Source organism: Palaemon carinicauda, chromosome 31, assembly GCF_036898095.1.
Source record: "Palaemon carinicauda isolate YSFRI2023 chromosome 31, ASM3689809v2, whole genome shotgun sequence".
NCBI lineage: Eukaryota > Metazoa > Arthropoda > Malacostraca > Decapoda > Palaemonidae > Palaemon > Palaemon carinicauda.
The window spans coordinates 86,728,900-86,752,362 of NC_090755.1; the positions used below are offsets into that span (position 1 = coordinate 86,728,900).

The window sequence follows — 23,463 nt, forward strand, 5'->3', positions numbered from 1 at the left end:
AATCTGATTCTAGACGCGTGACAATATTCACTGGAGGCGACTCTCGTGATGAGAAAAAAAAATCTATTATAACATGTGTTGATTGGGATTTTAGTTCTCTAGACTCAAATCATAATTACTGTCTTCTTTGAAATCATATAATAATAAATTTTGTTAATGATCATAAAATCCTAGTTTACAGTTCATATAATCCATTCTTATATCCATATCTACTTCATTAATCTATGAAAATCTTGGATCCCTTACAATGTCCATCTGCTAAGTTGGACAGGCAAATAATTTTCTAAAAATCTCTTTTCCAGGACCAACTCCTCCACCTCCAACGACAACAACAACTCCACCTCCAACGACAACAACAACTCCACCTCCAACGACAACAACAACTCCACCTCCAACGACAACAACAACTCCACCTCCAACGACAACAACAACTCCACCTCCAACGACAACAACAACTCCACTTCCAACGACAACAACAACTCCACCTCCAACAACAACAACAACTCCACCTCCAACGACAACAACAACTCCACCTCCAACGACAACAACTCCTCCACCTCCAACGACAACAACAACTCCACCTCCAACGACAACAACAACTCCACCTCCAACGACAACAACAACTCCACCTCCAACGACAACAACTACAACACCAACACCAACTCCTACATCGACAACCTCTTCAACGGGAAGCACATCTACAGGAACAGGAAGTACTACAACGGGAAGCACATCTACAGGAACAGGAAGTACTACAACGGGAAGCACATCTACAGGAACAGGAAGTACTTCAACGGGAACCACATCTACAGGAACAGGAAGTACTTCAACGGGAACCACATCTACAGGAACAGGAAGTACTTCAACGGGAACCACATCTACAGGAACAGGAAGTACTTCAACGGGAACCACATCTACAGGAACAGGAAGTACTTCAACGGGAACCACATCTACAGGAACAGGAAGTACTTCAACGGGAACCACATCTACAGGAACAGGAAGTACTTCAACGGGAAGCACATCTACAGGAACAGGAAGTACTACAACGGGAACCACATCTACAGGAACAGGAAGTACTACAACGGGAACCACATCTACAGGAACAGGAAGTACTTCAACGGGAACCACATCTACAGGAACAGGAAGTACTTCAACGGGAAGCACATCTACAAGAACAGGAAGTACTACAACGGGAACCACATCTACAGGAACAGGAAGTACTACAACGGGAAGCACATCTACAGGAACAGGAAGTACTACAACGGGAAGCACATCTACAGGAACAGGAAGTACTTCAACGGGAAGCACATCTACAGGAACAGGAAGTACTACAACGGGAAGCACATCTACAGGAACAGGAAGTACTACAACGGGAACCACATCTACGGGAACAGGAAGTACTACAACGGGAACCACATCTACAGGAACAGGAAGTACTACAACGGGAACCACATCTACGGGAACAGGAAGTACTACAACGGGAAGCACATCTACAGGAACAGGAAGTACTACAACGGGAACCACATCTACAGGAACAGGAAGTACTTCAACGGGAAGCACATCTACAGGAACAGGAAGTACATCTACAGGAACAGGAAGTACTTCAACAGGAAGTACCTCCACAGGAAGCACTTCTACTGGAAGCTCTACTTCAACAGGAAGTACTTCTACGGGAAGCTCTACGTCGACAGGAAGCTCTACATCGACAGGAAGCTCTACGTCGACAGGAAGCTCTACGTCGACAGGAAGCTCTACGTCGACAGGAAGTTCTACGTCAACAGGAAGCTCTACATCGACAGGAAGCTCTACGTCAACTGGAAGCTCTACGTCGACAGGAAGCTCTACGTCGACAGGAAGCTCTACATCGACAGGAAGCTCTACATCAACAGGAAGCTCTACGTCAACAGGAAGTTCTACGTCAACAGGAAGCTCTACATCGACAGGAAGCTCTACGTCGACAGGAAGCTCTACGTCAACAGGAAGCTCTACGTCAACAGGAAGTTCTACGTCGACAGGAAGCTCTACATCAACAGGAAGTTCTACGTCGACAGGAAGCTCTACGTCGACAGGAAGCTCTACGTCGACAGGAAGCTCTACGTCGACAGGAAGCTCTACGTCGACAGGAAGCTCTACATCAACAGGAAGCTCTACGTCGACAGGAAGCTCTACGTCGACAGGAAGTTCTACGTCGACAGGAAGCTCTACGTCGACAGGAAGCTCTACATCAACAGGAAGTTCTACGTCGACAGGAAGCTCTACATCAACAGGAAGTTCTACGTCGACAGGAAGCTCTACATCAACAGGAAGTTCTACGTCGACAGGAAGTTCTACGTCGACGGCTACAAGTACTCTTACCTCCACATCATCTACTTAATCGGAAAAGGAAAATACAATATCTCTATACTGTTTATCACCTATCTGTCCTTTTGTTATCGTTCTTATTTTATCAATCAAAATGCAAAATCACATATTCAGGAATATTAATACTTCTGTTAGATGTTCCATAAATGATGTTTTGTTTGCATCGTATATGAGAATCTTTATGTTTTCTCTCATTCGCACATTTCGGTTGCATAAAACAAGATATGATTACATTCAGCTTCCTTGACTTTATTGTACTATTTTTTTTGTTTGAGTGAAACTTGCAATTGCAAAATATGTTTGATTTAACCCTTGAATTTTTATATATTATTCTGATAATTCATTCCATCTATTGAAACAAGTAGAAAGGAAATTGGTATGATGGGCAAATGCCTATGTAACATATTGTCCTTATGTTAAAAAAGTTCAAAGAACAGGAAATTGGAAAGTTAAATTAATTATATTCAAGAAATTAATTAATAAATATGTAGTTCTATGGTTGATACAAAGCTAATAACCTGATCAACAAATTTAACCTTCAAGAAGGGGAAGAGCTGACTGGCAAGCTATGACCTAAAATATTTCTAAATTAGAACTTTTCAAGTTTCAAATTTGCTGAGGCAGAAATACTGTCATACGTAGCAATCACCTATGAATTTCCGTGACGTCTATACAGTCAAATTTGCTGTGGCAAAATACTGTCATACGTAGCAATCACCTATGAATTCTCAGGACTTCTCGACAGTCGAATTTGCTGTTGCAGAATACTGTCGTACATAGCATTCACCTCTGAATTTTCAGGACTTCTCAACAGTCAAATTTGATGTGGCAAAATACTGTCATACATAGCAATCACCTCTGAATTTGCAGGACTTATCGACTATCAGATTTGCTGAGGAGGAACACTGTCGGACGTAGCACTCACCGAATTTTCAGGACTTCTCGACTGTCAAATTTGCTGAAGCAGAATACTGTCGAACATAGCAATCACCTCCAAATTTTCAGGACTTCTCGACAGTCACATTTGCTGTGGCAGAATACTGTCGTACCTAGCAATCCCCTCTGAATTTCCAGGACTTCTCGACTATCAAATTTGATGAGGCGGAATACTATCAGACGGAGCAATCACAAAACTTTCAGGACTTCTCGACAGTTAAATTTACTATAGCAGAATACTGTTGTACGTAGCAATCACCTCTGAATTTCCAGGACTTCTCAACTGTCAAATTTGCTGAGACAGAATACTGTCGTACATAGCAATCACCGCTGAATTTTCAGGACTTCTCGACTATCAAATTTGCTGAGGAGGAATACTGTCTGACGTAGCAATCACCCAAATTTTCAGGACTTCTCGCCAGTCAAATTTGCTGAGGCAGAAATACTGCCGTACGAAGCAGTCACCTCGGAATTCTAATATTTTTTGGTATTAAAATTCTGGCTAAAAGTACCTAATTCTATGGCCTGAAGCATTAAATAACCTGCCATGAAAGTTGATAGTAATATGCGGCCAAAAATAAGTACAGTACGTCGAGTCTGAGTCAACTTTATATAGCTTTTACTATGACAGTCTTTCCTCAGCTTTCCTTTTCTCATTGTGATCATTCTGGAGTTTCGTAAATCCTCGAGTGACTGACCACAGGATACTAGGCCTTTGGGTTACGTATCCACCTTGTATGAATGAATCAACACACAATACCAAGTTAGTGTACGAATACATTTTTCTAATGCGAATAAAAGTCGTGAAAAGTTATATAACAAGTAAAAATAAAAAAAAAATTCTATAAAGCCAAAATTCAGACACATAATTTACAAAAATTTTGATATTTCCCGCAGTAGATCATACAACCCAGAATTCTAATGCATGTTCGAAAATATGTTTATATGGGTAAACTTTAGCCATTGCACTTGCAGTCATAACACTGATATCCACTTCAATTCCACTGCAATTCCCTCTGCCATAAAGAGAGATTATTCAATGGGATAACTAAAAAATTCACAAAACAAATCATCAAAATTTGCGAAAAAAGCGCCACCAAAAATCAACCGCACTGTAGCCATCAGCTGCGTTCAAAGGAATGGGAAGCAGGAACGTATTGGGGCAGTGGAAGGTGATAGGATGTGTAACGGCTCCTTACTTATCCTTCCCCTTAGTGGATTAGACTGGGTAAAGTCTGTTTGGGGTGCAGATATCTATGGTTATCTAAGGATACGTCCCTGATTATACACGATATCTTCAGATAGTCGTTTCCGGGTGTTGGAACCCTGTGATACGTGACGGTAATTCTCTTGTAATATCAATCGCAGAAATATTATACTGTAGAAGTTGCCAGAAGGAACTTCCATCAGGACGACATGGCTCAAGCCCAAAAAAATATCAATAAGTACCACTATAGGATGCTATGCATGAGCTAATAATTTATTTCATGACTTTCCCATATGATTTCTAATACACTTGGATTGATAGAAGATAACTTTAGTAACACTAATTGTCAGGGAAGTGCTATTCTTTGTTTTCGTGAAAAGAAATGTAGGCATTTTATAGTTTAGGCTATTAGGATTGAAAGATAAAGACACTATTCGGACTGAACGTAAAAATTCTATTCCGATTGAAAGGTGAAGACGCTATTCAGATTGAAAACTATAGACATTATTCGGATTGAAAGGTAAAGACACTATTCGGATTTAGAAATAAAGACATTTTTCCGATTGAAAGGTAAAGATGCTATTCGAATTGAAAGGTAAAGATGCAATTAAGATTGAGAAGTAAAGATGCTATTCAGATTAAAAAGTAAAGATACTATTCGGATTGAAAGGTAAAAAAACTATTCGGATTGAAAGGTAAAGACACTATTCGGATTGAGAGATAAAGACACTTTTCAGATTGAAAGGTAAAGATGCTATTTGAACTGAAAGGTAAAGATGCTATTCAGATTGAGATGTAAAGACGCTATTCGGATTAAAAAATAAAGACACTATTCGGATTGAAAGGTAAAGACACAATACGGATCGATAGGTAGACGCTATTCGGAATGAAAGGTAAAGACGCTATTCAAATTGAAAGGTAAAGACACTATTCGGATTGAAAGGTAAACACACAATTCATATTAAGAGGTAAATTTGCTATTCGGATTGAAAGGTAAAGACACTATTCAGATTGAAAGGTAAAGAGGCTATTCGGATTGAAAAGTAAAGATGCTATTCAGATTGAAATATATATATGCTAATAGGATGGAAGGGTAAAGACTCTATTAGGATTGAAAGGAAAAAAAGCTATTCACATTGAAACATAAAGACGCTATTCGGATTGAAAGGTAAAGACGCTATTCGGACTGAAAGATAAAGATGCTATTCGGACTGAAAGGTAAAGATGCTATTCGGATTGAAAGGTAAAGACACTATTCGAATTGAAAGGTAAAGACACTATTCGAATTGAAAGGTAAAGACGCTATTCGGACTGAGGGTAAAGACGCTATTCAGATTGAAAGGTAAAGACACTATTCGAATTGAAAGGTAAAGACGCTATTCGGGCTGAGGGGTAAAGATGCTATTCGGACTGAAAGGTAAAGACGCTATTCAGATTGAAATGTAAAGACACTATTCGAATTGAAAGGTAAAGACACTATTCGAATTGAAAGGTAAAGACGCTATTCGAATTGAAAGGTAAAGACGCTATTCGGACTGAGGGGTAAAGACGCTATTCGAATTGAAAGGTAAAGACGCTATTCGGACTGAAAGGTAAAGACGCTATTCGCATTGAAAGGTAAAGACGCTATTCGGACTGAAAGGTAAAGACGCTATTCGGATTGAAAGGTAAAGACGCTATTCGGACTGAAAGGTAAAGACGCTATTCAGATTGAAAGGTAAAGACGCTATTCAGATTGAAAGGTAAAGACGCTATTCGGATTGAAAGGTAAAGACGCTATTCAGATTGAAAGGGAAAGACGCTATTCGGATTGAAAGGTAAAGACGCTATTCAGATTGAAAGGTAAAGACGCTATTCAGATTGAAAGGGAAAGACGCTATTCAGATTGAAAGGGAAAGACGCTATTCAGATTGAAAGGGAAAGACGCTATTCAGATTGAAAGGGAAAGACGCTATTCAGATTGAAAGGGAAAGACGCTATTCAGATTGAAAGGGAAAGACGCTATTCAGATTGAAAGGGAAAGACGCTATTCAGATTGAAAGGGAAAGACGCTATTCAGATTGAAAGGGAAAGACGCTATTCAGATTGAAAGGGAAAGACGCTATTCAGATTGAAAGGGAAAGACGCTATTCAGATTGAAAGGGAAAGACGCTATTCAGATTGAAAGGGAAAGACGCTATTCAGATTGAAAGGGAAAGACGCTATTCAGATTGAAAGGGAAAGACGCTATTCAGATTGAAAGGGAAAGACGCTATTCAGATTGAAAGGGAAAGACGCTATTCAGATTGAAAGGGAAAGACGCTATTCAGATTGAAAGGTAAAGACACTATTTGGACTGAAAGATAAAGACGCTATTCAGATTGAAAGGTAAAGACGCTATTCAGATTGAAAGGTAAAGACGCTATTCAGATTGAAAGGTAAACACGCTATTCAGATTGAAAGGTAAAGACGCTATTCAGATTGAAAGGTAAAGACGCTATTCAGATTGAAAGGTAAAGACGCTATTCAGATTGAAAGGTAAAGACGCTATTCAGATTGAAAGGTAAAGACGCTATTCAGATTGAAAGGTAAAGACGCTATTCAGATTGAAAGGTAAAGACACTATTCAGATTGAAAGGTAAAGACGCTACAGTATTCAGATTGAAAGGTAAAGACGCTATTCAGATTGAAAGGTAAAGACGCTATTCAGATTGAAAAGGTAAAGACGCTATTCAGATTGAAAGGTAAAGACGCTATTCAGATTGAAAGGTAAAGACGCTACAGTATTCAGATTGAAAGGTAAAGACGCTATTCAGATTGAAAGGTAAAGACGCTATTCAGATTGAAAGGTAAAGACGCTATTCAGATTGAAAGGTAAAGACGCTATTCAGATTGAAAGGTAAAGACGCTACAGTATTCAGATTGAAAGGTAAAGACGCTATTCAGATTGAAAGGGAAAGACGCTATTCAGATTGAAAGGTAAAGACGCTATTCAGATTGAAAGGTAAAGACGCTATTCAGATTGAAAGGTAAAGACGCTACAGTATTCAGATTGAAAGGGAAAGACACTATTCAGATTGAAAGGTAAAGACGCTATTCAGATTGAAAGGTAAAGACACTATTCGGATTGAAAGGTAAAGACGCTATTCGGATTGAAAGGTAAAGACGCTATTCAGATTGAAAGGTAAAGACGCTATTCAGATTGAAAGGTAAAGACGCTATTCAGATTGAAAGGTAAAGACACTATTTGGACTGAAAGATAAAGACGCTATTCAGATTGAAAGGTAAAGACGCTACAGTATTCAGATTGAAAGGTAAAGACGCTATTCAGATTGAAAGGGAAAGACGCTATTCATATTGAAAGGTAAAGACGCTATTCAGATTGAAAGGTAAAGACGCTATTCAGATTGAAAGGTAAAGACGCTATTCAGATTGAAAGGTAAAGACGCTATTCAGATTGAAAGGTAAAGACGCTATTCAGATTGAAAGGTAAAGACGCTATTCAGATTGAAAGGTAAAGACGCTATTCAGATTGAAAGGTAAAGACGCTATTCAGATTGAAAGGTAAAGACGCTATTCAGATTGAAAGGTAAAGACACTATTCAGATTGAAAGGTAAAGACGCTACAGTATTCAGATTGAAAGGTAAAGACGCTATTCAGATTGAAAGGTAAAGACGCTATTCAGATTGAAAGGTAAAGACGCTATTCAGATTGAAAGGTAAAGACGCTATTCAGATTGAAAGGTAAAGACGCTACAGTATTCAGATTGAAAGGTAAAGACGCTATTCAGATTGAAAGGTAAAGACGCTATTCAGATTGAAAGGTAAAGACGCTATTCAGATTGAAAGGTAAAGACGCTATTCAGATTGAAAGGTAAAGACGCTACAGTATTCAGATTGAAAGGTAAAGACGCTATTCAGATTGAAAGGGAAAGACGCTATTCAGATTGAAAGGTAAAGACGCTATTCAGATTGAAAGGTAAAGACACTATTCAGATTGAAAGGTAAAGACGCTACAGTATTCAGATTGAAAGGGAAAGACACTATTCAGATTGAAAGGTAAAGACGCTATTCAGATTGAAAGGTAAAGACACTATTCGGATTGAAAGGTAAAGACGCTATTCAGATTGAAAGGTAAAGACGCTATTCAGATTGAAAGGTAAAGACGCTATTCAGATTGAAAGGTAAAGACGCTATTCAGATTGAAAGGTAAAGACGCTATTCAGATTGAAAGGTAAAGACGCTATTCAGATTGAAAGGTAAAGACGCTATTCAGATTGAAAGGTAAAGACGCTATTCAGATTGAAAGGTAAAGACGCTACAGTATTCAGATTGAAAGGTAAAGACGCTATTCAGATTGAAAGGTAAAGACGCTATTCAGATTGAAAGGTAAAGACGCTATTCAGATTGAAAGGTAAAGACGCTACAGTATTCAGATTGAAAGGTAAAGACGCTATTCAGATTGAAAGGTAAAGACGCTAATCAGATTGAAAGGTAAAGACACTATTCAGATTGAAAGGTAAAGACACTATTCAGATTGAAAGGTAAAGACGCTACAGTATTCAGATTGAAAGGTAAAGACGCTATTCAGATTGAAAGGTAAAGACGCTATTCAGATTGAAAGGGAAAGACGCTATTCAGATTGAAAGGTAAAGACGCTATTCAGATTGAAAGGTAAAGACGCTATTCAGATTGAAAGGTAAAGACGCTATTCAGATTGAAAGATAAAGACGCTATTCAGATTGAAAGGTAAAGACGCTATTCAGATTGAAAGATAAAGACGCTATTCAGATTGAAAGATAAAGACGCTATTCAGATTGAAAGATAAAGACGCTATTCAGATTGAAAGATAAAGACGCTATTCAGATTGAAAGGTAAAGACGCTATTCAGATTGAAAGATAAAGACGCTATTCAGATTGAAAGATAAAGACGCTATTCAGATTGAAAGATAAAGACGCTATTCAGATTGAAAGGTAAAGACGCTATTCAGATTGAAAGATAAAGACGCTATTCAGATTGAAAGATAAAGACGCTATTCAGATTGAAAGATAAAGACGCTATTCAGATTGAAAGATAAAGACGCTATTCAGATTGAAAGATAATGACGCTATTCAGATTGAAAGGTAAAGACGCTACAGTATTCAGATTGAAAGATAAAGACGCTATTCAGATTGAAAGATAAAGACGCTATTCAGATTGAAAGATAAAGACGCTATTCAGATTGAAAGGTAAAGACGCTATTCAGATTGAAAGATAAAGACGCTATTCAGATTGAAAGATAAAGACGCTATTCAGATTGAAAGATAAAGACGCTATTCAGATTGAAAGATAAAGACGCTATTCAGATTGAAAGGTAAAGACGCTATTCAGATTGAAAGATAAAGACGCTATTCAGATTGAAAGATAAAGACGCTATTCAGATTGAAAGATAAAGACGCTATTCAGATTGAAAGGTAAAGACGCTATTCAGATTGAAAGATAAAGACGCTATTCAGATTGAAAGATAAAGACGCTATTCAGATTGAAAGATAAAGACGCTATTCAGATTGAAAGATAAAGACGCTATTCAGATTGAAAGATAAAGACGCTATTCAGATTGAAAGATAAAGACGCTATTCAGATTGAAAGGTAAAGACGCTATTCAGATTGAAAGATAAAGACGCTATTCAGATTGAAAGATAAAGACGCTATTCAGATTGAAAGATAAAGACGCTATTCAGATTGAAAGATAAAGACGCTATTCAGATTGAAAGATAAAGACGCTATTCAGATTGAAAGATAAAGACGCTATTCAGATTGAAAGGGAAAGACGCTAGGTAAAGACACTATTCAGATTGAAAGGTAAAGACGCTATTCAGATTGAAAGGTAAAGACGCTATTCAGATTGAAAGGTAAAGACGCTATTTGGACTGAAAGGTAAAGACACTATTCAGATTGAAAGGTAAAGACGCTATTCAGATTGAAAGGTAAAGACGCTATTCAGATTGAAAGGGAAAGACGCTATTCAGATTGAAAGGTAAAGACACTATTCAGATTGAAAGGTAAAGACGCTATTCAGATTGAAAGGTAAAGACGCTATTCAGATTGAAAGGTAAAGACGCTATTTGGACTGAAAGGTAAAGACGCTATTCAGATTGAAAGGTAAAGACGCTATTTGGACTGAAAGGGAAAGACACTATTCAGATTGAAAGGGAAAGACGCTATTCAGATTGAAAGGTAAAGACGCTATTCAGATTGAAAGGTAAAGATGCTATTTGGACTGAAAGGTAAAGACACTATTCAGATTGAAAGGGAAAGACGCTATTCAGATTGAAAGGGAAAGACACTATTCAGATTGAAAGGGAAAGACGCTATTTGGACTGAAAGGTAAAGACGCTATTCAGATTGAAAGGTAAAGACGCTATTTGGACTGAAAGGGAAAGACACTATTCAGATTGAAAGGGAAAGACGCTATTCAGATTGAAAGGTAAAGACGCTATTCAGATTGAAAGGTAAAGATGCTATTTGGACTGAAAGGGAAAGACACTATTCAGATTGAAAGGGAAAGACGCTATTCAGATTGAAAGGGAAAGACACTATTCAGATTGAAAGGGAAAGACGCTATTTGGACTGAAAGGGAAAGACACTATTCAGATTGAAAGGGAAAGACACTATTCAGATTGAAAGGTAAAGACGCTATTTGGACTGAAAGGGAAAGACACTATTCAGATTGAAAGGGAAAGACACTATTCAGATTGAAAGGGAAAGACGCTATTTGGACTGAAAGGGAAAGACACTATTCAGATTGAAAGGGAAAGACGCTATTCAGATTGAAAGGGAAAGACACTATTCAGATTGAAAGGGAAAGACGCTATTTGGACTGAAAGGGAAAGACACTATTCAGATTGAAAGGGAAAGACACTATTCAGATTGAAAGGTAAAGACGCTATTTGGACTGAAAGGGAAAGACACTATTCAGATTGAAAGGGAAAGACACTATTCAGATTGAAAGGGAAAGACGCTATTTGGACTGAAAGGGAAAGACGCTATTCAGATTGAAAGGGAAAGACACTATTCAGATTGAAAGGGAAAGACACTATTCAGATTGAAAGGGAAAGACGCTATTCAGATTGAAAGGGAAAGACACTATTCAGATTGAAAGGGAAAGACGCTATTTGGACTGAAAGGTAAAGACACTTCAGATTGAAAGGGAAAGACACTATTCAGATTGAAAGGGAAAGACACTATTCAGATTGAAAGGGAAAGACGCTATTCAGATTGAAAGGGAAAGACACTATTCAGATTGAAAGGGAAAGACACTATTCAGATTGAAAGGGAAAGACGCTATTTGGACTGAAAGGTAAAGACACTATTCAGATTGAAAGGGAAAGACACTATTCAGATTGAAAGGGAAAGACGCTATTTGGACTGAAAGGTAAAGACACTATTCAGATTGAAAGGGAAAGACACTATTCAGATTGAAAGGGAAAGACACTATTCAGATTGAAAGGGAAAGACGCTATTCAGATTGAAAGGGAAAGACGCTATTTGGACTGAAAGGTAAAGACACTATTCAGATTGAAAGGGAAAGACACTATTCAGATTGAAAGGGAAAGACACTATTCAGATTGAAAGGGAAAGACGCTATTTGGACTGAAAGGTAAAGACACTATTCAGATTGAAAGGGAAAGACACTATTCAGATTGAAAGGGAAAGACGCTATTCAGATTAAAAGGGAAAGACACTATTCAGATTGAAAGGGAAAGACACTATTCAGATTGAAAGGGAAAGACGCTATTCAGATTAAAAGGGAAAGACACTATTCAGATTGAAAGGGAAAGACACTATTCAGATTGAAAGGGAAAGACGCTATTTGGACTGAAAGGTAAAGACACTATTCAGATTGAAAGGGAAAGACACTATTCAGATTGAAAGGGAAAGACGCTATTCAGATTGAAAGGGAAAGACACTAGATTGAAAGGGAAAGACACTATTCAGATTGAAAGGGAAAGACGCTATTCAGATTGAAAGGGAAAGACGCTATTTGGACTGAAAGGGAAAGACACTATTCAGATTGAAAGGGAAAGACACTATTCAGATTGAAAGGGAAAGACGCTATTTGGACTGAAAGGGAAAGACGCTATTCAGATTGAAAGGGAAAGACACTATTCAGATTGAAAGGGAAAGACACTATTCAGATTGAAAGGGAAAGACGCTATTCAGATTGAAAGGGAAAGACACTATTCAGATTGAAAGGTAAAGACGCTATTTGGACTGAAAGGTAAAGACACTATTCAGATTGAAAGGGAAAGACACTATTCAGATTGAAAGGGAAAGACGCTATTCAGATTGAAAGGTAAAGACGCTATTTGGACTGAAAGGTAAAGACACTATTCAGATTGAAAGGGAAAGACACTATTCAGATTGAAAGGGAAAGACGCTATTCAGATTGAAAGGGAAAGACGCTATTCAGATGAAAGGTAAAGACGCTATTCGGACTGAAAGGTAAAGACACTATTCAGATTGAAAGGGAAAGACGCTATTCAGACTGAAAGGGAAAGACGCTATTCGGACTGAAAGGGAAAGACGCTATTCAGACTGAAAGGGAAAGACGCTATTCGGACTGAAAGGGAAAGACGCTATTCAGATTGAAAGGGAAAGACGCTATTCAGATTGAAAGGGAAAGACGCTATTCAGATTGAAAGGGAAAGACGCTATTCAGATTGAAAGGGAAAGACACTATTCAGATTGAAAGGGAAAGACGCTATTCGGACTGAAAGGGAAAGACGCTATTCGGACTGAAAGGGAAAGACGCTATTCGACTGAAAGGGAAAGACGCTATTCGGACTGAAAGGGAAAGACGCTATTCAGATTGAAAGGGAAAGACGCTATTCAGATTGAAAGGGAAAGACGCTATTCAGATTGAAAGGGAAAGACGCTATTCGGACTGAAAGGGAAAGACGCTATTCGGACTGAAAGGGAAAGACACTATTCAGATGAAAGGGAAAGACGCTATTCAGATTGAAAGGGAAAGACGCTATTCGATGAAAGGGAAAGACGCTATTCGGACTGAAAGGGAAAGACGCTATTCAGATTGAAAGGGAAAGACGCTATTCAGATTGAAAGGGAAAGACGCTATTCAGATTGAAAGGGAAAGACGCTATTCAGATTGAAAGGGAAAGACACTATTCAGATTGAAAGGGAAAGACGCTATTCAGATTGAAAGGGAAAGACGCTATTCAGATTGAAAGGGAAAGACACTATTCAGATTGAAAGGGAAAGACACTATTCAGATTGAAAGGGAAAGACACTATTCAGATTGAAAGGGAAAGACACTATTCAGATTGAAAGGGAAAGACGCTATTCGACTGAAAGGTAAAGACGCTATTCGGACTGAAAGGGAAAGACGCTATTCGACTGAAAGGGAAAGACGCTATTCGGACTGAAAGGGAAAGACGCTATTCAGATTGAAAGGGAAAGACACTATTCAGATTGAAAGGGAAAGACGCTATTCAGATTGAAAGGGAAAGACGCTATTCAGATTGAAAGGGAAAGACGCTATTCGACTGAAAGGTAAAGACGCTATTCGGACTGAAAGGTAAAGACACTATTCAGATTGAAAGGGAAAGACACTATTCAGATTGAAAGGGAAAGACGCTATTCAGATTGAAAGGGAAAGACGCTATTCAGATTGAAAGGGAAAGACGCTATTCAGATTGAAAGGGAAAGACACTATTCAGATTGAAAGGGAAAGACACTATTCAGATTGAAAGGGAAAGACGCTATTCAGATTGAAAGGGAAAGACGCTATTCGATGAAAGGTAAAGACGCTATTCGATGAAAGGTAAAGACGCTATTCGGACTGAAAGGTAAAGACGCTATTCGATGAAAGGTAAAGACGCTATTCGATGAAAGGTAAAGACGCTATTCGATGAAAGGTAAAGACGCTATTCGATGAAAGGTAAAGACGCTATTCGATGAAAGGTAAAGACGCTATTCAGACTGAAAGGTAAAGACGCTATTCGATGAAAGGTAAAGACGCTATTCGATGAAAGGTAAAGACGCTATTCGATGAAAGGTAAAGACGCTATTCGATGAAAGGTAAAGACGCTATTCGATGAAAGGTAAAGACGCTATTCGATGAAAGGTAAAGACGCTATTCGATGAAAGGTAAAGACGCTATTCGACTGAAAGGTAAAGACGCTATTCGATTGAAAGGTAAAGACGCTATTCGACTGAAAGGTAAAGACGCTATTCGATTGAAAGGTAAAGACGCTATTCGATTGAAAGGTAAAGACGCTATTCGATTGAAAGGTAAAGACGCTATTCGATTGAAAGGTAAAGACGCTATTCGAGAATTGAAAGGTAAAGACGCTATTCGATTGAAAGGTAAAGACACTATTCGAATTGAAAGGTAAAGACGCTATTCGATTGAAAGGTAAAGACGCTATTCGAATTGAAAGGTAAAGACGCTATTCGATTGAAAGGTAAAGACACTATTCGATTGAAAGGTAAAGACGCTATTCGATTGAAAGGTAAAGACTATTCGAATTGAAAGGTAAAGACGCTATTCGATTGAAAGGTAAAGACACTATTCGATTGAAAGGTAAAGACGCTATTCGGACTGAAAGGTAAAGACGCTATTCGAATTGAAAGGTAAAGACGCTATTCGATTGAAAGGTAAAGACACTATTCAGATTGAAAGGTAAAGACGCTATTCGATTGAAAGGTAAAGACGCTATTCAGATTGAAAGGTAAAGACGCTATTCGGACTGAAAGGTAAAGACACTATTCGATTGAAAGGTAAAGACACTATTCGATTGAAAGGTAAAGACGCTATTCGAATTGAAAGGTAAAGACGCTATTCGGACTGAAAGGTAAAGACACTATTCGATTGAAAGGGATAAAGACGCTATTCGATTGAAAGGTAAAGACACTATTCGATTGAAAGGTAAAGACGCTATTCGATTGAAAGGTAAAGACACTATTCGATTGAAAGGTAAAGACACTATTCGATTGAAAGGTAAAGACGCTATTCGAATTGAAAGGTAAAGACACTATTCGAATTGAAAGGTAAAGACGCTATTCGAATTGAAAGGTAAAGACGCTATTCGAATTGAAAGGTAAAGACACTATTCGAATTGAAAGGTAAAGACGCTATTCGAATTGAAAGGTAAAGACACTATTCGAATTGAAAGGTAAAGACGCTATTCGGACTGAAAGGTAAAGACGCTATTCGAATTGAAAGGTAAAGACTATTCGAATTGAAAGGTAAAGACGCTATTCGAATTGAAAGGTAAAGACGCTATTCGAATTGAAAGGTAAAGACACTATTCGAATTGAAAGGTAAAGACTATTCGAATTGAAAGGTAAAGACGCTATTCGATTGAAAGGTAAAGACGCTATTTGGACTGAAAGGTAAAGACGCTATTCGATTGAAAGGTAAAGACGCTATTCGATTGAAAGGTAAAGACGCTATTCGATTGAAAGGTAAAGACACTATTTGGACTGAAAGGTAAAGACGCTATTCGAATTGAAAGGTAAAGACACTATTCGAATTGAAAGGTAAAGACGCTATTCGAATTGAAAGGTAAAGACGCTATTCGAATTGAAAGGTAAAGACACTATTCGAATTGAAAGGTAAAGACGCTATTCGAATTGAAAGGTAAAGACGCTATTCGAATTGAAAGGTAAAGACGCTATTCGAATTGAAAGGTAAAGACGCTATTCGAATTGAAAGGTAAAGACACTATTCGAATTGAAAGGTAAAGACGCTATTCGAATTGAAAGGTAAAGACGCTATTCGAATTGAAAGGTAAAGACGCTATTCGAATTGAAAGGTAAAGACATGCTATTCGAATTGAAAGGTAAAGACGCTATTCGAATTGAAAGGTAAAGACGCTATTCGGACTGAAAGGTAAAGACACTATTCGAATTGAAAGGTAAAGACGCTATTCGGACTGAAAGGTAAAGACGCTATTCGAATTGAAAGGTAAAGACGCTATTCGAATTGAAAGGTAAAGACGCTATTCGAATTGAAAGGTAAAGACGCTATTCGAATTGAAAGGTAAAGACACTATTCGAATTGAAAGGTAAAGACGCTATTCGAATTGAAAGGTAAAGACGCTATTCGAATTGAAAGGTAAAGACACTATTCGAATTGAAAGGTAAAGACGCTATTCGAATTGAAAGGTAAAGACGCTATTCGAATTGAAAGGTAAAGACACTATTCGAATTGAAAGGTAAAGACGCTATTCGAATTGAAAGGTAAAGACACTATTCGAATTGAAAGGTAAAGACACTATTCGAATTGAAAGGTAAAGACACTATTCGAATTGAAAGGTAAAGACGCTATTCGAATTGAAAGGTAAAGACTATTCGAATTGAAAGGTAAAGACGCTATTCGAATTGAAAGGTAAAGACTATTCGAATTGAAAGGTAAAGACGCTATTCGACTTGAAAGGTAAAGACGCTATTCGAATTGAAAGGTAAAGACACTATTCGAATTGAAAGGTAAAGACGCTATTCGAATTGAAAGGTAAAGACGCTATTCGGACTGAAAGGTAAAGACACTATTCGAATTGAAAGGTAAAGACGCTATTCGAATTGAAAGGTAAAGACACTATTCGAATTGAAAGGTAAAGACGCTATTCGAATTGAAAGGTAAAGACGCTATTCGGACTGAAAGGTAAAGACACTATTCGAATTGAAAGGTAAAGACGCTATTCGAATTGAAAGGTAAAGACGCTATTCGAATTGAAAGGTAAAGACACTATTCGAATTGAAAGGTAAAGACGCTATTCGAATTGAAAGGTAAAGACGCTATTCGAATTGAAAGGTAAAGACGCTATTCGAATTGAAAGGTAAAGACACTATTCGGACTGAAAGGTAAAGACACTATTCGACTTGAAAGGTAAAGACACTATTCGAATTGAAAGGTAAAGACGCTATTCGAATTGAAAGGTAAAGATGCTATTCGAATTGAAAGGTAAAGACGCTATTCGAATTGAAAGGTAAAGATGCTATTCGAATTGAAAGGTAAAGACGCTATTCGGACTGAAAGGTAAAGACACTATTCGAATTGAAAGGTAAAGACGCTATTCGAATGAAAGGTAAAGACACTATTCGAATTGAAAGGTAAAGACGCTATTTGGACTGAAAGGTAAAGACGCTATTCGAATTGAAAGGTAAAGACACTATTCGAATTGAAAGGTAAAGACACTATTCGAATTGAAAGGTAAAGACGCTATTCGGACTGAAAGGTAAAGACACTATTCGAATTGAAAGGTAAAGACACTATTCGAATTGAAAGGTAAAGACGCTATTCGGACTGAAAGGTAAAGACGCTATTCGAATTGAAAGGTAAAGACACTATTCGAATTGAAAGGTAAAGACGCTATTCGAATTGAAAGGTAAAGACGCTATTCGAATTGAAAGGTAAAGACACTATTCGAATTGAAAGGTAAAGACGCTATTCGAATTGAAAGGTAAAGACGCTATTCGAATTGAAAGGTAAAGACACTATTCGAATTGAAAGGTAAAGACACTATTCGAATTGAAAGGTAAAGACACTATTCGAATTGAAAGGTAAAGACGCTATTCGAATTGAAAGGTAAAGACACTATTCGAATTGAAAGGTAAAGACGCTATTCGAATTGAAAGGTAAAGACGCTATTTGAATTGAAAGGTAAAGACACTATTCGAATTGAAAGGTAAAGACGCTATTCGAATTGAAAGGTAAAGACACTATTTGGACTGAAAGGTAAAGACACTATTCGAATTGAAAGGTAAAGACGCTATTCGAATTGAAAGGTAAAGACACTATTCGAATTGAAAGGTAAAGACGCTATTCGAATTGAAAGGTAAAGACGCTATTCGAATTGAAAGGTAAAGACGCTATTCGAATTGAAAGGTAAAGACGCTATTCGAATTGAAAGGTAAAGACACTATTCGAATTGAAAGGTAAAGATGCTATTCGGACTGAAAGGTAAAGACGCTATTCAGATTGAAAGGTAAAGACACTATTCGAATTGAAAGGTAAAGACACTATTCGAATTGAAAGGTAAAGACGCTATTCGAATTGAAAGGTAAAGACGCTATTCGAATTGAAAGGTAAAGACGCTATTCGAATTGAAAGGTAAAGACGCTATTCGAATTGAAAGGTAAAGACGCTATTCGAATTGAAAGGTAAAGACGCTATTCGAATTGAAAGGTAAAGACGCTATTCAATTGAAAGGTAAAGACACTATTCGAATTGAAAGGTAAAGACACTATTCGAATTGAAAGGTAAAGACGCTATTCGAATTGAAAGGTAAAGACGCTATTCGAATTGAAAGGTAAAGACGCTATTCGAATTGAAAGGTAAAGACGCTATTCGAATTGAAAGGTAAAGACGCTATTCGAATTGAAAGGTAAAGACGCTATTCGAATTGAAAGGTAAAGACGCTATTCGAATTGAAAGGTAAAGATGCTATTCGAATTGAAAGGTAAAGACGCTATTCGATTGAAAGGTAAAGACGCTATTCGAATTGAAAGGTAAAGACACTATTCGACTTGAAAGGTAAAGACGCTATTCGAATTGAAAGGTAAAGACGCTATTCGAATTGAAAGGTAAAGACGCTATTCGAATTGAAAGGTAAAGACGCTATTCGAATTGAAAGGTAAAGACGCTATTCGAATTGAAAGGTAAAGATGCTATTCGAATTGAAAGGTAAAGACGCTATTCGGACTGAAAGGTAAAGACGCTATTCGGACTGAAAGGTAAAGACACTATTCGAATTGAAAGGTAAAGACACTATTCGACTTGAAAGGTAAAGACGCTATTCGAATTGAAAGGTAAAGACGCTATTCGAATTGAAAGGTAAAGACGCTATTCGAATTGAAAGGTAAAGACGCTATTCAGATTGAAAGGTAAAGACGCTATTCGAATTGAAAGGTAAAGACGCTATTCGGACTGAAAGGTAAAGACGCTATTCGAATTGAAAGGTAAAGACGCTATTCAGATTGAAAGGTAAAGACACTATTCGAATTGAAAGGTAAAGACGCTATTCGAATTGAAAGGTAAAGACGCTATTCAGATTGAAAGGTAAAGACGCTATTCAGATTGAAAGGTAAAGACGCTATTCAGATTGAAAGGTAAAGACGCTATTCAGATTGAAAGGTAAAGACGCTATTCAGATTGAAAGGTAAAGACGCTATTCAGATTGAAAGGTAAAGACGCTATTCAGATTGAAAGGTAAAGACGCTATTCAGATTGAAAGGTAAAGACGCTATTCAGATTGAAAGGTAAAGACGCTATTCAGATTGAAAGGTAAAGACGCTATTCAGATTGAAAGGTAAAGACGCTATTCAGATTGAAAGGTAAAGACGCTATTCAGATTGAAAGGTAAAGACGCTATTCAGATTGAAAGGTAAAGACGCTATTCAGATTGAAAGGTAAAGACGCTATTCAGATTGAAAGGTAAAGACGCTATTCAGATTGAAAGGTAAAGACGCTATTCAGATTGAAAGGTAAAGACGCTATTCAGATTGAAAGGGAAAGACGCTATTCAGATTGAAAGGTAAAGACGCTATTCAGATTGAAAGGTAAAGACGCTATTCAGATTGAAAGGTAAAGACGCTATTCAGATTGAAAGGTAAAGACGCTATTCAGATTGAAAGGTAAAGACGCTATTCAGATTGAAAGGTAAAGACGCTATTCAGATTGAAAGGTAAAGACGCTATTCAGATTGAAAGGTAAAGACGCTACTATTCAGATTGAAAGGTAAAGACGCTATTCAGATTGAAAGGTAAAGACGCTATTCAGATTGAAAGGTAAAGACGCTACTATTCGATTGAAAGGTAAAGACGCTATTCAGATTGAAAGGTAAAGACGCTATTCAGATTGAAAGGTAAAGACACTATTCAGATTGAAAGGTAAAGACGCTATTCAGATTGAAAGGTAAAGACACTATTCAGATTGAAAGGTAAAGACACTATTCGATTGAAAGGTAAAGACGCTATTCAGATTGAAAGGTAAAGACACTATTAGATTGAAAGGTAAAGACACTATTCGAATTGAAAGGTAAAGACGCTATTCAGATTGAAAGGTAAAGACACTATTCAGATTGAAAGGTAAAGACGCTATTCAGATTGAAAGGTAAAGACACTATTAGGATTGAAAGGTAAAGACACTATTCGAATTGAAAGGTAAAGACGCTATTCAGATTGAAAGGTAAAGACGCTATTAGATTGAAAGGTAAAGACACTATTAGGATTGAAAGGTAAAGACACTATTCGAATTGAAAGGTAAAGACGCTATTCAGATTGAAAGGTAAAGACACTATTCAGATTGAAAGGTAAAGACACTATTCGATTGAAAGGTAAAGACGCTATTCAGATTGAAAGGTAAAGACACTATTAGGATTGAAAGGTAAAGACACTATTCGAATTGAAAGGTAAAGACGCTATTCAGATTGAAAGGTAAAGACACTATTAGATTGAAAGGTAAAGACACTATTCAGATTGAAAGGTAAAGACGCTATTCAGATTGAAAGGTAAAGACGCTATTCAGATTGAAAGGTAAAGACACTATTCAGATTGAAAGGTAAAGACGCTATTCAGATTGAAAGGTAAAGACACTATTAGGATTGAAAGGTAAAGACACTATTCAGATTGAAAGGTAAAGACGCTATTCAGATTGAAAGGTAAAGACGCTATTCAGATTGAAAGGTAAAGACGCTATTCAGATTGAAAGGTAAAGACGCTATTCAGATTGAAAGGTAAAGACGCTATTCAGATTGAAAGGTAAAGACACTATTTGGATTGAAAGGTTAAAGACGCTATTCAGATTGAAAGGTAAAGACACTATTCGGATTGAAAGGTAAAGACGCTATTCAGATTGAAAGGTAAAGACGCTATTCAGATTGAAAGGTAAAGACACTATTGATTGAAAATAAAGACGCTATTCGATTGAAAGGTAAAGACGCTATTCGATTGAAAGGTAAAGACGCTATTCAGATTGAAAGGTAAAGACACTATTCGGATTGAAAGGTATAAAGACGCTATTCAGATTGAAAGGTAAAGACACTATTCGGATTGAAAGGTAAAGACACTATTAGGATTGAAAGGTAAAGACGCTATTCAGATTGAAAGGTAAAGACACTATTAGATTGAAAGGTAAAGACGCTATTCAGATTGAAAGGTAAAGACGCTATTCAGATTGAAAGGTAAAGACGCTATTCAGATTGAAAGGTAAAGACACTATTCAGATTGAAAGGTAAAGACGCTATTCAGATTGAAAGGTAAAGACACTATTCAGATTGAAAGGTAAAGACACTATTAGGATTGAAAGGTAAAGACACTATTCGATTGAAAGGTAAAGACGCTATTCAGATTGAAAGGTAAAGACGCTATTCAGATTGAAAGGTAAAGACGCTATTCAGATTGAAAGGTAAAGACGCTATTCAGATTGAAAGGTAAAGACGCTATTCAGATTGAAAGGTAAAGACGCTATTCAGATTGAAAGGTAAAGACACTATTTGGATTGAAAGGTTAAAGAGCTATTCAGATTGAAAGGTAAAGACACTATTCGGATTGAAAGGTAAAGACGCTATTCAGATTGAAAGGTAAAGACGCTATTCAGATTGAAAGGTAAAGACACTATCTGATTGAAAGGTAAAGACACTATTCGGATTGAAAGGTAAAGATGCTATTCGGATTGAAATATAAAGACGCTATTAGGATTGAAAGGTAAAGACACTTCGGATTGAAATATAAAGACGCTATTCGGATTGAACGGGTAAAGACACTATTCGGATTGAAAGGTAAAGACACTATTCGGATTGAAAGGTAAAGACGCTATTCGGATTGAAAGGTAAAGACACTATTGGATTGAAATAAAGACACTATTCGGATTGAAAGGTAAAGATGCTATTCGGATTGAAATATAAAGACGCTATTAGGATTGAAGGTAAAGACACTTCGGATTGAAATATAAAGACGCTATTCGGATTGAACGGGTAAAGACGCTATTCGGATTGAAAGGTAAAGACACTATTCGGATTGAAAGGTAAAGACGCTATTCGGATTGAAAGGTAAAGACACTATTCGGATTGAAAGGTAAAGACGCTATTAGGATTGAAAGGTAAAGACACTTCGGATTGAAATATAAAGACGCTATTCGGATTGAACGGTAAAGACACTATTCGGATTGAAAGGTAAAGACACTATTCGGATTGAAGGTAAAGACGCTATTCAGGATTGAAAGGTAAAGACACTATTTGGATTGAAAGGTAAAGACGCTATTCAGATTGAAAGGTAAAGACACTATTCGGATTGAAAGGTAAAGACGCTATTCAGATTGAAAGGTAAAGACGCTATTCGGATTGAAAGGTAAAGACACTATTCGGATTGAAAATAAAGACACTATTCGGATTGAAAGGTAAAGATGCTATTCGGATTGAAATATAAAGACGCTATTAGGATTGAAAGGTAAAGACACTTCGGATTGAAATATAAAGACGCTATTCGGATTGAACGGGTAAAGACACTATTCGGATTGAAAGGTAAAGACACTATTCGGATTGAAAGGTAAAGACGCTATTCGGATTGAAGGTAAAGACACTATTCGGATTGAAAGGTAAAGACACTATTCGGATTGAAAGGTAAAGATGCTATTCGGATTGAAATATAAAGACGCTATTAGGATTGAAAGGTAAAGACACTTCGGATTGAAATATAAAGACGCTATTCGGATTGAACGGGTAAAGACACTATTCGGATTGAAAGGTAAAGACACTATTCGGATTGAAAGGTAAAGACACTATTCGGATTGAAAATAAAGACACTATTCGGATTGAAAGGTAAAGACACTATTCAGATTGAAAGGTAGAGACACTATAGGATTGAAAGGTAAAGACGCTATTCAGATTGAAAGGTAAAGACGCTATTCGGATTGAAATATAAAGACGCTATTCAGATTGAAAGGTAAAGACACTATTCGGATTGAAAGGTAAAGACG

The 23,463-nt window shown here is 37.3% G+C and overlaps 2 protein-coding genes across 4 annotated transcripts in view; one reads left to right on the forward strand and one right to left on the reverse strand.

Annotated features, from left to right (window-relative positions):
- The window catches only part of LOC137624608 (mucin-2-like), a 30,443-nt gene extending 27,905 nt beyond the window's left edge, over nucleotides 1-2,538 (forward strand). Inside the window, exon 9 of one of the 3 annotated variants that reach the window (XM_068355569.1) lies at nucleotides 303-2,538. In XM_068355569.1, coding sequence (XP_068211670.1) covers nucleotides 303-2,374 — 2,072 coding nt within the window. In that variant the 3' untranslated portion in view covers nucleotides 2,375-2,538. The remainder of the gene's footprint in view (nucleotides 1-302) is intronic. The other 2 variants (XM_068355568.1, XM_068355570.1) reach the window with 2 other exon arrangements.
- The window catches only part of LOC137625047 (uncharacterized), a 159,165-nt gene that overhangs the window by 123,559 nt on the left and 12,143 nt on the right, over nucleotides 1-23,463 (reverse strand). The gene's annotated exons all lie outside the window — the stretch shown is intronic.